This window comes from Mesocricetus auratus, unplaced genomic scaffold, assembly GCF_017639785.1.
Source record: "Mesocricetus auratus isolate SY011 unplaced genomic scaffold, BCM_Maur_2.0 Super-Scaffold_100676, whole genome shotgun sequence".
In the NCBI taxonomy this organism is placed as follows: Eukaryota; Metazoa; Chordata; class Mammalia; order Rodentia; family Cricetidae; genus Mesocricetus; species Mesocricetus auratus.
This window is the reverse complement of record NW_024429266.1, coordinates 3,360,788-3,374,710: the sequence shown is the minus strand read 5'-3', so window position 1 is coordinate 3,374,710 and position 13,923 is coordinate 3,360,788. Positions and strand designations below refer to the sequence as shown.

Below are 13,923 nucleotides of genomic sequence, written 5' to 3'. Positions count from 1 at the left end.
AACCCCCAAATCCTACAGATAAAACAAAGGCTTACCTAGTTTTCGAGTGCTGGTCCCTGGGTACAGGAAAGACTTGGATGCTATGGGTTCTTGTCGATAAGTAGTATAATTCTTTCGTAAATCCCACACCTTGATTATCCTAAAAACCAAGACCAGTGGTTCTCAACCTTTTGAATGCTGCAATAGTTCCTCAACTTGCAGTGACTCCCCCATCATAAGATGATTTTCATTGCTACTTATTAGCTGTAATTTTGCTAATGGTATGAATCACAATTCAAATATCTGATATGCAGAGAATCCTAGATGATTCCCGTGAATGGAAGGGTCAAAGTGCTCACAACCTGAAGGTTGAGAACCAATAATCTAGACCTATTTCAACAATTTTATTTACAGAGTGTGAAATGACTTTTAATCTATCTCGTCCGTCACACTGTCCAGTTACACTGAGGACATCTCACTGGGAATTCAACACTATTGTTTCCAATGTCAAGATTACAGTTCATACAAAACGGAAACAGATGTGATCTGACCCAATGATGAGTCACTGGCACTTACTTCAGGGTAGCGGGAAAAGGAAGATGGAGGTTAGATGCTGATAGTTGCTGTTCCATTGTTCTTCCAGATAAAAAACTTCCTAAGTCTTTAACACTCTGCCCATATCCCCTGAAATGCAGGGTGCATTACTTCTATACATAACTCCTTAACTAAACACTCTTTCCTGTGAAAGGAGAAAATGTTTTCCACTTCACCTATTGGGATAATTGTCTTAACCCTTGCTTCTACTTTTGTGGGTAATCTGAAACCATGCACTTCTCATAAAAAGGCAGCGTCTTTAGCAGTTATTCACAAACACAGTAGTAACTTTGCAAACTCCCTACTCCTTCTTCATAGAAAGATTTAAATTCCCATAGGAAACAACAAAAAACCTAATTAGTAAAACATTTTTTAAATCAAAAACTTGAATGAACCAGATGGGTGGTATATACCTTTAATCCCACCACTCAAGAGGCAGAGGCAGGTGGATCTCTGTGAGTTCGAGGTTAGCCTGGTCTACAAAGTGAGTACCAGGACAGTCAGGACTACATAGAGAAAGAAGCCCTGTCAAAACAACCAACCAACCAAACAAACAAACCAAAACCAAAATAAAACCAGAATACAATAATACACTTGGAAATACAATGGGCAAAAAGATACACTTCAAAGAGTCCCTGCACATAATCTATTTTCTATAGTATTCAGTAGAAAAAGAATAAACGAATAAGCACCACAGACTCACCTGGCCATCAAACTTTAGATCAACCATAGATAAGTATATTAGGCCTTAACTGTACTGATAAAAGGCAAGCAAGTCCCCACCCCACAGCAGGAAACATTGTTTCTATGAGTTAGAGATTTGTGCCAAGCACAGCACACATATTATCTTAATTATTTGAGTTCTGGCTGTATAGTTCCCGCTGTGACCTCTAAACTTCTTCCTAGCTACAGCACCCACTATACTGAAAGTAAGACACATAATTAAGTACTACAGTAGCTTTCCCGGAAAGCACTGAGGAAACGTAAGGAAAAGAAAGTCTTTTTACCCATCCACAGCTCCTGCTGAGACCAACGTGCTCTCATCCTGAAACAGGACCACAGTAACACTCTGCTGGGAATCCTAATAGCACAAGCAAGAAAAAGAAGGAATTCTGTTTTGGTCATCACAGTCTTCACCAGTAAGAGAACAAGGTCCTTAAAACTAGCTTTTCTGAAGCTGCTGTCAGATTATGTCTTCTAGAAATGTCAGGAAGCTTCCCCGATGATGCCTGAACAATATGGCTGCCTAAACAAGACTGAAAGTATAATACTTATACATGCTAACACAGAGGGGGATCTCACAGCGCCCCACGCACAGACAAAGAACTACAGGCAATTAAGCAATGCCGAGAGCAGGAGAGATAAGTCTCTCTCCTATGGAGAACTCCTTTTCCAGTTATTCAATACCATGTAGTCAGCTCTGAAGTCATATACATTAAACAAACTGAACAGGCTATGTTTATATATTTAGGCATGTATGCATGTGTATGTATGATGTAATAGCAAAGACAAAGGAGCCATGATTTTGAGAGATGGGGAGGAGTAAAGGGAAGGTGAAAAAGGATGCCATATTTTTGATAGTAATATAAATTAAAGGAATGGTGGCACATGTATTGGGAGGCCAGTCTGTTCTACATAGTAAGTTTCAAGACATCCAGGGCTATGTAGAGACCCTAGCTCCAAAAACAAACCAAACAAATACCACAAACAACCCAGAAACCTCCCCCCAAAAAACCAACAATCCCTAAAAGAAGACACACATGCCCGCCCACACACGTCCTAGGTTGGTAAGGTGTTTTAGTGGGGGAAGGCAGCTGCTGCCAAGCCTGAAGAACTGAGTTCAATACTGAGAAGCCACACAGAGCAAGAGAACTGGCTCCGTAAGTTCCCCTTCTGCCCATCATGCCATGTGTCCCATGTGCAGGAAAGGGGAGGGTTAGGGGAGCTTTATCTCCCAAGTGCTACTAACCTCACAAGGTCTCCTGAAAATCCAATGGAAGATGAAGCCTTTAGCCACAATAGTTTGGCAGTTATACTTCTCCATAAATATTTACTCAAACCTTACATACCAGGAATATCACCAGATTGCACAAATGAAATCAACAGCCACTTTTCTTTTCTAGAAAAAGACGTACTATGGGCATGGCTGGAGCTTGTCTCTACTTCATACATGGCAGCAGTGTCAGGCTGTAAAATGATCATATTTGCCAGTGTGCCCGGGCATCTAAACAAAAGGCCAGACTGCTGAAGAGATGGGGAGGGGAAAGGGGTGTCTTACACGCTCAACTTGACTTCCTACCTGCTCTAAGAAACATCCGCTCACTTTCCACAAGCACGGCAGTTCCCCACCCCAATACCACCAGCTACTGAGTGACTATGAGTCACCTTTACTAGGTGACATCCAGGGAACCGGGAAAACCCAGGTATCCCAGAGTAAACAGCTGAGCTGCTGGCCATTCTCAAAATGTTCAAGCGATCAGACTTACACACTCTGCAGAGAGCAAGAGTGCCAGAAGAGATAAAACAGTGTGTCATGCACACCAGAAGACTGGTTCTGAAGGGTGTGACTGAAACAGCACGGTGTTAGCCAGCCTAGTTGTTAGTTGTACAGCTCCCCTCTCCTGTTGAGATGACATGTTTTCAGAGTGTGACACTTCATTCACTTCCCTCTGGCTTATTAAGCTCTAAACCTATATCCTTCAAGATTAGGAAGAGATCTTGCAGTTAATTAAAATGTTCATTTTAAGTAGTTAACAATGCATCAGTATTAATTTGTTTGTTTATTTATTTTGGTTTTTTGAGGCAGAGTTTCTCTGTGTAATAGCCCTGGCTGTACTAGATCTCTCTCTGTAGTCCAGGCTGACCTTGAACTCACAGACATTGGCCTACCCCTGTATGCTGAGTACTGGAACTAAAGGCATGCACCACCACTGCTAGGCTTATTTTAGAGTAGTGTTCCCCAACCTTCCTAATGTTGCAACCCTTTAATACAGTTTCTCATGCTGTGGTGGCCCCTCCACCATAAAATTATTCTTGTTGATGCTTCATAATTGTACTGATGAATGCTAGGTCACTGAAGCCATGTAGCTAGTATTCCAGGCCAGACTAAGCATATGCGGAGATCTTGTCTCAAAAACAAGCAAACACAACAAGACCCTATTTATACATAAATGTCTCTAAAATCTTACCACAGAAGGAGCAAGACCTTTTGAGTTTTGTTTCTTCTTGGGTTTTGAAGGGGTCTGCTTGTCTGCAGTGTTGTGAGCGCCACTGATCTGATTCACTTGTCTATAAAATCCATCTAAAGATCCAAGGAAATTGGTTTTAGTGTTTTCTGATTTCAAGCTCAACATAACATTTGAACATTTTTATACAGGACTTCAGATTTATGTGATTTTGACTAACTAGCACAATATAAATTAAACTATGAAGAGAGTTAAAAAAACAGTGGTAGTAAGGTTTAGTGAGGCAGTAGATATGAACACCAGAGCACACCCATTTTAGGGCAACGAACTCTTCTATGTGTTATAATGGTAGAGACAAGTCATCTACTTGCTAATGTCCATACATCATATGTAACATGAAAGATAAACCCTAGTCCCTAGTGCGAATTATGGATTGAAGTGGTCATGTGTCAATGAACATTGACCAGCTGAAAATCTGCAACCACATGAATGCAGGATACCGATGGGGGAAGGCTGTGTGTGCAGGTGCTGAGCATATACACAACTCTCAGCACTTCAATGTTGCTATGAAACCAAAACTGCTCCAAGGAAGTTTATTAATATTTTAAAACCAATATATAAATTAGCAGTAAACGCATCAATGACCATCTGCTTTAGCATCACCATGGTGCAATACAAGTTTGTATTTAATTTAATGAGATTCTTTAAAACGAAAAGTGAATTTTTAAGTGAGGGGAGTGTAATACAGCCCGTGCTATCAGAGGACACCTGGAGGGCGTTTGTTCTCTCCTTCTATCATGCGGGAACTGAGCTAAGGCAGTCACGCTCTGATGGCAAGCACCTTTATTTGATAAGGTGTCTTGCCGGACCAAAAAAAAAAGGAAAATTAAAAACAAATTACTCAAACCTAGCGGGGCTCTGGTGGCGCACGCCTTTAATCCCAGCACTGGGGAGGCAGAGGCAGAGGCAGGCAGATCTCTGTGAGTTTGAGGCCAGCCTGGTCTACAGAGAAACCCTGTCTGGGGGAGAACGACACGACATGGAATTCAAAATCTTTCTCCAATTAACCTATGCCATTATTAGTTTCAATTCTACCAAAAGTTTGGGTAAATGGAATTATAATTTGGAAACAATATGAGATTTAAAATGTAAGTTAATAACTTTGTAAAAGTCATTACCTTGACAATTGAGCAATGAGCAGAAATGTAGGCCTGTGAACACCAGTGCCCCCTGCTGGTATCAGAGGAAATCACTGATATTTTCATTCCATCTTTAGTATAATTACGTTACTAAGCAGAAGGGGACACACATTTATCACGATTAAGAGAAAACTAGCTTACCTTTTTTGTTGCACCTGGTATCCCAGATCATAATGTTGCCATCTCTTCCACCTGTAGAGAATACAGCTGTGGGAAAAAGAGTTCATCAAGATGTTGGCAAAGCTAGTCAAAAGATACATGTCACTTAAATTTACCAGAGAATACATTCTCCAAAAATCCTGAATTTGACTCTAGAAATTCCAGTAAAATGTTAACCAAACAATTGTTAACACAGAGGAGTTTACTCCCTTAAGTAGTACATACTGCTCTACAGACTTTTCACGCAGTATCTCAATTTTTCCTGTCCGTCTAGTAGGTAGGTTTCCTACTTTACAGATGAGAAAGGGGCAGAGAAAAGATAAGTAACTCCTAAAAGTATTCTTAGCAGAATGACTATAGAGTCTATACTCCAATGCGGCAAGTCGTATTGTTTGAACATGAGACTATGCAGTCTCATGCAATTTGTAAAAGGACTGCCTCTGGGCATGGAAGGGGGCACCGGGATCAAACGGAACACACACCCTGCATTTATTTGTAATGTTTTTTATTTTAAGTAAAAGTGAAAGCTAGGTATGGCTTCAGTGGTATAACATTCACTCAGTACAAAAACTACCCATAAATTAAAAAAATTTTAAATTTGCTTTTCAAAAAAAAAGATCTATTTATTTATTATGTATACAGTGTTCTGCCTGCAGACCAGGAGAGGGCACCAGATCTCACTGCAGGTGGCTGTGAGCCACCATGTATGTGGTTGCTGGGAACTGAACTCAGGATCTCTTCAAGAGCAGCCAGTGCTCTTAACCTCAGAGCCATCTCTCCAGCTCCCAAAATTCTGCTTCTTATATGGAGGAGCGAGCATTTAACAGACTGCCTCAAATGTAACAGCTATCCACTGAACAAAGCACCAGAACTACTACTTGAGTGAGAGCTTTGTGGATACTGAACAAAACACATCGTTCTGTAGTGACTACACCACAGAAAAGCGTGCCACCAACTTTTAGAGGTGGAGAAACCAGGGAAGAGACTGAAGTGGCGAGGACTCTATCACAAGAGCTACCAGAGGAGAAGCACTAAAGAGGGAACCTTTATTTCTGTCTTCAAACTCAGCCTCATCTCTGATGGAGCTGCAGTGTAAACAAGCACATCTTACGGTATGCGATGCAGTGTCAACAGTTTACCCTGTGCGTGCACCTGCCCAGCAAGCAGTGTCAGTCCTCATCAAAGCAGCTTCTGTTTGTAGCAGACGGAGACGATTTACAGACACACAGCTGCTCAAAATGCAGGGAGAGACTGCTGTGTGCCACCCGCAACTGGCCCATCAGCCGCATCACCCCACCACAGTCTCACCAGCACTGCAGGAGCTGGAGGTTAAGAAGGAACAACACCTGCTGAGAGACGGCGTCTCTAGATTAGCAGGGCTGCCTAAGTCAGGCACACACAACGGCAACACCAGCCAATAAGCCAGCACGGATGCAGGAAATTTCACAAGGCTTCACCCTTAGATGAAGACTACAGGAGATCAATAGTTGTAGAGAGAGGAAATCAATTTCCTCGATGGACCAGCCCCTGATAAGTTTCTAAGCCCCAGGGGTCAGCCTTAGGTAGATGCACTACAAGCACTACTAAATGACACAGCAGGCTGTATGAACATACTGTCAGGTCCAAAGAAAACTATTTCCCCAAACTCCCAAAGGCAGAGGGGACATATGGCTACTTGTGGTGCCTAAGTTGGCCTCCAGGCTCCCTCATAATCACCTGTGCCTCTCAGACATTTCAAAGTCCATGCTGGCATCCTGGCTCTGCTTACCTCCTCCTCTACCATAAACTTCCCCAGCTCATGGGCTTCACGCCACCCCAGCTACCCATTCTCCTTTAACCCTGCTATTTCAGCTATGTTCTCTGTCCATCCGCTTACTCTGTCTCTCTCATGGCCAAGTCCAGACTGCTGGCCACACTCAGGCTACTACTTTCTCTGCTCTGGACTCTCCTAGATCCTCTGGCTGTTCTCTCATATCTACAATTAAACCCTTCCCTTTAACCACACCATGTGTGGAGTGGTCACATGGTCGGTTTGTACACATACACATGTTAGTGTGGCCCACTTTCCCTGAATTTACCAAAGTTTAAAATTCACAGCAGTTTTACTTTGGGGCCTTGTCTCCAAACAACTGTGAGCTTTGTTATACTCCTGATTAACAATGAAGAAATAAAGAAACAAAAGTTGGGAGGGTTTCCCATGATTAAGCAGAAAGCAACTGCAAGAACAACAGTATTCTCCATAGCCACAGAACCCTGACAAATACACACATAAGCAAAAACAATGTAAATGGTCACACCTTTAGGAGTTATATGGGAGGACCGGGAGGGAAAAGGGAGACAAATTTCATTAGTGTTACCATACCCAATTAGGACCACCTGCATCCTGTTCACACAGAGGTGAATAACCGGACCAAAGATGTTTTCTACCATGCTACTATAAAACTAAAAAATCCATACAAAACCTGCACTAAACATTTAGTCTCCAAGTTTTAAAAAGTTAAGTTCAATCCTCATCTTGTCTTTATATTCAGTTATTTTCACAAATTAAATGGTCTTGGGCACTGAAGACCCAAGTAGATCAAAACGGCATTGCAAAGTCCAAAATAAAATGTAAAGTTGGCTATAAGCCATTCTATGCATGACTGAGGGGGAGGCAGGCTGAAACCTCATCTGTTTCACTGATGAAACAATGAGACCTTGTGGGCAGTTTCCACCTAGGCTAACTCATCCACTACTAGCAGCCAGGATAAAAATTCACTAGCTCCATGTACAATCCAGTGTCTTTCCTTTTACACAAGAATGGCATAAACTTATCCACATGTACACTTTTAAAATTAAGCAAAAGCACCCAAAGACATGGTGTTTCCCTTTCCAATATTATTTAATTAGGTAAATTTTCACGATCATAAATTATTCCTATGAACTTTATATAAACTTAAATCTAAGAGTACAACAAATCAGAACACAGGCATTCATAAATTCACATAATACACACATTAGTGAGGTTATGTGGCAATCGAAACTCAACATCAACTACAGCAGGATAAAAGTAACTCTGTGACCTGGGAATGAGGCACATGCCTGTAACACCAACTTGGCAGGCTGAAGTGGGAGGTCAGTTTCTGGGTAGTCTGAGAATCTGTCTCAGAAAAATAATACAAAAAAATTTAACTTTGCCAAAAGCCAAAACCAACTCAATAGCTTGCTTTAATATTCCTGAGTATTTGTGTGAATAAATGAAAATACTCCTTCTAAAAGCAGGGCATTTTGCCTAGAGCAAATAGCACATGCCTTTAATCCCAGCACATGGGAGGCAGAAGCGGACGAATCTCAGGGAGTAGCAGACTTTTAACTTCCCAGGACACGCTGGAGATAATGACCTAGGAAGAGCCACAAGGGGCTGCAGGGATGGCTCAGAAGCTAAGAGATTGCTTTTCCAGAGGACCTGGGTTTCATTCCTAGCACGCTCATGGCAGCTCACAAACTCTAGTCCCAGGGGAGATCCAGTGCCCTCTTCTGGCCCCGGCAGGCATAGCACACATGTGGAGCACAGACACATATACACAGCAAAACATTTTTTAATAGGTCATAACCAATTTTACTTCAGTTATACTAAAATCTCCACTACCACTTCAACAGGGCAAAGACATAAACAATTAGGGCAGAGATGAAATGATGAGCACCAACATACCTTTTTGAAACTTGGAAAAAGCTACAGACTTGAGGCTGCACTGATGGCCTTTGCAAGTTCCCATCAACTCACCAGCGTTTACATCCCAAAATTTGGCTGTTTGGTCACCCGCTGCTGTAACCTTCCAAAAAGAATATAGTTAAATTTAAGAAAGAAACCTTTTCTCTGCATCTACTCAGGCCTAATAAAAGTCACTTACAAGTTTAAGTTCACCGGGGACCCAGGCCAGGTCAAAGACAGCATTCCAGTGAGCCATCCACTCTAGACAAAGACAGTGTGAGTGTTACATATCCAGGTATGTCCTATGACAGTCATACCAGCAGAAGTTTAAACACCTTCAAGTTCTTAACTATAAAAAGGTGGCTAGCAGTCTATTGTCAACGGGCCAAGAGCATTATGGGGTGAGTCATAGACACCACCCATCTCCAGGACACATGTGAGAGCCACCATCCAAAGCCAACTGAGGGCTGGGAGAAGTACCTGCTGCACCAGCAGGAGGACCTGACTTCATGGGTGTTCGTAAAGCACCTGGTTCGATGAAATTAATGAGCTCCGTGAGCTCTTGTCTCACAAAGTGAGTAGGGCAGAGCTCGATACAGGAAAACACATAGCACCAACCTCTGGCCTCCACATGCACACACACGCATCTACCCAAAGCCCTTCCCTGAAATGAATTGGTAAAACTTTCTCTAAACTAAAATCTTCTTGAGACATTCTCTAGGTCTAAAGCCTTAGGTTCCAACAAGGAAATAACTCTGTCTGATATGCTTTGACTGTAGTCCTGCATGCTCTGACCCTATTCTGTGGAGGAGCTTACTGCTCACTGTGCGCCATTATTCAAGCTGGACCACCACCTTAATACTGTGTCCTATGTCACTACTATGTCTGTATTAAGCTAGAATTTACCAAAGGCTTTATAAATTAAAATGTTACAAAGCACAGACTCACCCTTGAAGCATGTCTTTCTGCTGGTTTGTGATTCTGTGTTATACAATCTGACGAAGCCTTCTTCATTGGCAACTGCTAATATATGCTCCATAGTGGGAGCTGGGTACAAACACAGAACATCAAGAGTTTCGAATGAGCACAAAGGTAGTAAATGACTGCAAACAGGGCTGGAGGTGGCTCAGAGGTCAAGAGCATTTGTTGCTCTGACAGGAGTCTGGAGTTTCATTCCCACGCCCACATGGCAAGGTACAATCGTCTGTACCTCCAGTTCCCAGGGACCTCAGGTCTTTTTTTCTGACTTCTGTGGTACACACACACATACCCATACACATAAAGACCCCAAACCATCAAATTGTCTTCAGATACTCTGACCTGGGAAAGGCTAAATCAAGAGTAGTACTGGCCAACCAATGGCAAAGAAAAGCAAGACACAGACCAGCAGCTGATCTAGCCTGTTGGTTCTAAGCTTCCCTTTTATAATATTTCTTCTATTAAACCGTAAGACTCGAGTCAAGAACTTCTATTTCTGTTCACATTTTAAAAAAATAACTGTTAAAAATAAAACCAAATCCCTAATTCCAAAAACATCTACCTTGTAACTCACAGAAGAATTAGAATAATTTTAACATCTACCCAAGTTACTTTTCTTTCAAAGTGTATTTTCCCTCTAAGTAGGAAATAAAGTTCTGTTCAAGCTTAGTGTAGTCATTCTCTTACCTGTACAGAAAGTGCATCCAAAAGGAGGAACAGGGACTCCTGTTTCTCCATAAGATGTATGCTCGTCATTACCGTTGCACTGATAACCACTTAGAAGGGATTGCAGAGGGTAATGAGAAGACCACCCTAAAACAAGACAATTCCTTTGAGAATTAAAAGTGTAAACGTTTTAGCATTTTCATTTTTTGTTGCTAGTATTTTGAGGCATGGAAGTTGCAATGATCCTGTTTCTGCCTCCCAAATGATGGGGATAATCGGTGAGAGCTACCACACACCTGGCTAAATATTTGTTCATATAGAACTTTACATATTTAACTCACTATCTATAGCTCTCCAGAACACCATTTCTGGTATTTTCTTAAGCTGTTCTTAGGAAGAAATCAAAGCGCACTCCCAACATATGTTGAGAACACTGGGATGGAGATATATATAGGTTCCTTATATAGAGCTCTGGCTGTCACTGAACTCATTATGTAGCCCAGGCTGGCCTTGAAGTCATCTGCTTCTAACTCCCAAGTGTTGGGATTAAAGGCGTGGGCCACCATACCCAGCTTGGGTTTTACCACCTTAAATGTAGAAAACTAGTGTATATGACCAGCACCTTGTACATTCAAGAGATCTGACTCTTCTAGCAAAGAAACAGCCACTAATGCATTACCAATTAAACTGTTACTCCCTTCCGTGACAGTTCATTTTGGGAATCTCTAATGAGAAACTCAAGTAAATAACAATCATTATATACAATCAGCATACAAAGGGTTACTGTATCAACCTGCCTATTGTAGTTAGTACCAGATTGACTAATAATTTGAGTTCCTTTTCCCTAAGTGTGCTGAAATTCTAGGATCCTACAATTCTAACAGGAACCCATGAAAGCATCTTAACAAATATGAGAATGACTTAAAAGTGGTGTGCCCAAGAGTAAGGTCACAGAGGCTTCATAGAACGGCTTAAGACTAAATTTTCATTTCATCAGAAATAAAGTTCCTAATGTACATGGTCCTAACAGTAAGTCATCATCCACAATTTGGTTTATATTACCAGGTAGGTTGGCTCATTTTAAATGCACAAAGGTTGAATATTCTTTGCTTTTGGTTCTGTGACTAGTTTATGAACCTTTTCTAACTTTCTTTTTATTTATTCACATCACACATCTTGATCCCATTCATATCCATGTCCCTTCGCGCCCTTCCTTCGCCCCTGCAATGCCCCCCAAATAAAACAAAATTTAAGAGAAAAAAGGAAAAACTTAAAAATATCGTCATGGAAGTTGCAGTGTGGTACAGCAGGAGTCACACTGTAAACCCTGGTCTGGTTTTACTGCGCTATCGACACTGGGCCCTCCCGAGGACTCCTCCAGGATGTCCTGTTGTTGCCCTGTGTTGTGGAGATCCTGCAGCTTTGGGTCTGCAGGCCAGGTCCCTTCAGGAGCTCCAGCGCAGCAGGTCATAGATTTAGTGGGTGCTGGGTCACAACCCTGGGTCTGGGCCTGGGCAGCTGCAGGGCTCATCTGCCTACCGGTTCTCCTCTGTCCTCACCACCAGGGCGAGCTCTCCAGCATTGCCCTGCTAATTCACCCCTGCAGCAATGAGTGAGGGGTGGGCCAGGTTCTCCTGCTTTCAGTGCTATGGAGATTGAAGGCGGGCCCACCACTCTTCAGATGATTTCAGGTTAGCACGCCCAGCCTCATAAGAGACGCTGACGACCAAGGAAGTGAAGGAGCCATGAGCGACTGCAAGTGTAAACTCCCGTCTCAGGGCACTGCCAATTCTCACATTCTCTTTATTTAAAAGTACGTAAACCTTGAGACACAAGAGGTCCAAGGAGACTAAAGAATGCTTCCTTCAGCAGAGTAGAAATGACAGATGACGAGAAAGGGAACCTCGCTGACAGAAGGCATTTTAGCCTGGCAGATCCTCGGTCAAATCTAATTTGAGAAGGAATGAGCAGAAAGGGGAAAAGGAACTTAAAACTAGATTTAATAGCTACTCATGGGGTCATTGCTTCGTAATGTTAATACCAAATATCGTAGTAAAAACTCTGTGAAAGACCACTAAAAGAATGTTAGGTTCATAAATGCCCACCTAAAAGAGTACACTGGAAAACAAAAGGCAACAGCTAAAAAATGTTAATGTACACACGTGTGTGTTGTGGGATTTTACAAATTTAGTGGCTCAACACACAAACTCAAAGGGGAATCAAATAAGTAAAACTGAAGACACGAAACGCTCTGGGAAAATTTCTCCATTAAGCCAATTCCTGGATGCTGCACCTTTACCTGCAGCTAATCCTCAAACTGAAGTGTTTAAAGGGACTCCCTGAGGTTTACTCCAGACTTCTGCAACTCCCCACAACACACTTTTGGATCTTTACTGTGCTACAAATATGAACCTGTAGTATTCCCCAGACCCAACACTCACTCATCTGGAAAAGTCCATTTTTTCTTCAGCAGAAAGTTAACAGCCCATACTCACAAGAAATACGGCTGTTTTTGTTTGTTTTCAGAGGATCAATACCTTGACATTCTACAACTTCCACACAGCATTATTTCTGAAGCTGCGGTCTGAGAGGGCTAAGGGGTTCCCTTTCCTGTCACCTTCCACACTTCCTTTTTTCTACTTTTATAAAAGATATTCTCAAATCCACATCTACACCTTCATTGTCAAAAGATAAATTTGTAGGTGTCCATTATATATTTTGATTAAAAATTTGTGTCCTTAATTATGAGACAGTTGAGATCATAAGGCATCAGATACCTAAATCCATTTTTCTTTTTGGTTTCTCGAGACAGGGTTTCTTTGTATTGTTTTGGAGGCTGTCCTGGAACTCGATCTGTAGACCAAGCTGGCCTCGAACTCACAGAGATCCACCTGCCTCTGCCTCCCGAGTGCTGGCATTAAAGGTGTGCGCCACCAATGCCTGGCTTAAATCCATTTCTTTAAAAGATGCATTTTTCAATAAAAATTTGCCTTTTGCCTAAAGCATTATGAAATGTCATTTAGCTTCTAACAACAGCCCACTATTCATATTTATGGTGATAATTCATCCCAAGGGAAACTTTTAGGAGCCACAGCATTAAAACCACAGAAAACAGCAATTTACACTTTTTGATGGGGCATGATGACAGGGTGGTTAAGAACTTTTCAAGGATACATTAAATTACAATAGGATAAATTGGGGAGGAAAGTAAGACAGAAATAAATTTAGAAGAAAATGTAACCATGTAGCTAAAGGTCTACTCACATTTAATAGATCATAACTACCAAGTGTTACAGTGTTTGTAGTGTCACACATAGTGAAAGGTTAGGAGCATTTCGGAGGCTCACTGTGATCCAGAGCGCAAAGCATCAGGGTGCAGTCCAGGGCGATGGAAGCTCAGCAGGCGGGGAAGAGGCTCCATCAGGAGGGTGGAAAGGGAAAGAAAGGGAGGTGGTTGCAAGCATGCTTGAGG

General features: G+C 42.0%; 1 protein-coding gene across 2 annotated transcripts in view; it reads right to left on the bottom strand.

The window, feature by feature from the left end:
• Dtl (denticleless E3 ubiquitin protein ligase homolog) overlaps positions 1-13,923 on the bottom strand; it is a 37,117-nt gene that overhangs the window by 21,538 nt on the left and 1,656 nt on the right. For both annotated transcript variants that reach the window (XM_005082871.4, XM_040738419.1), the window contains exons 2-9: positions 10,473-10,598; positions 9,756-9,854; positions 9,007-9,068; positions 8,808-8,928; positions 5,099-5,164; positions 3,762-3,874; positions 1,581-1,654; positions 36-139 (exon numbers count right to left, since the gene is read on the bottom strand). In XM_005082871.4, coding sequence (XP_005082928.1) covers positions 36-139; positions 1,581-1,654; positions 3,762-3,874; positions 5,099-5,164; positions 8,808-8,928; positions 9,007-9,068; positions 9,756-9,854; positions 10,473-10,598 — 765 coding nt within the window. The remainder of the gene's footprint in view (positions 1-35; positions 140-1,580; positions 1,655-3,761; positions 3,875-5,098; positions 5,165-8,807; positions 8,929-9,006; positions 9,069-9,755; positions 9,855-10,472; positions 10,599-13,923) is intronic.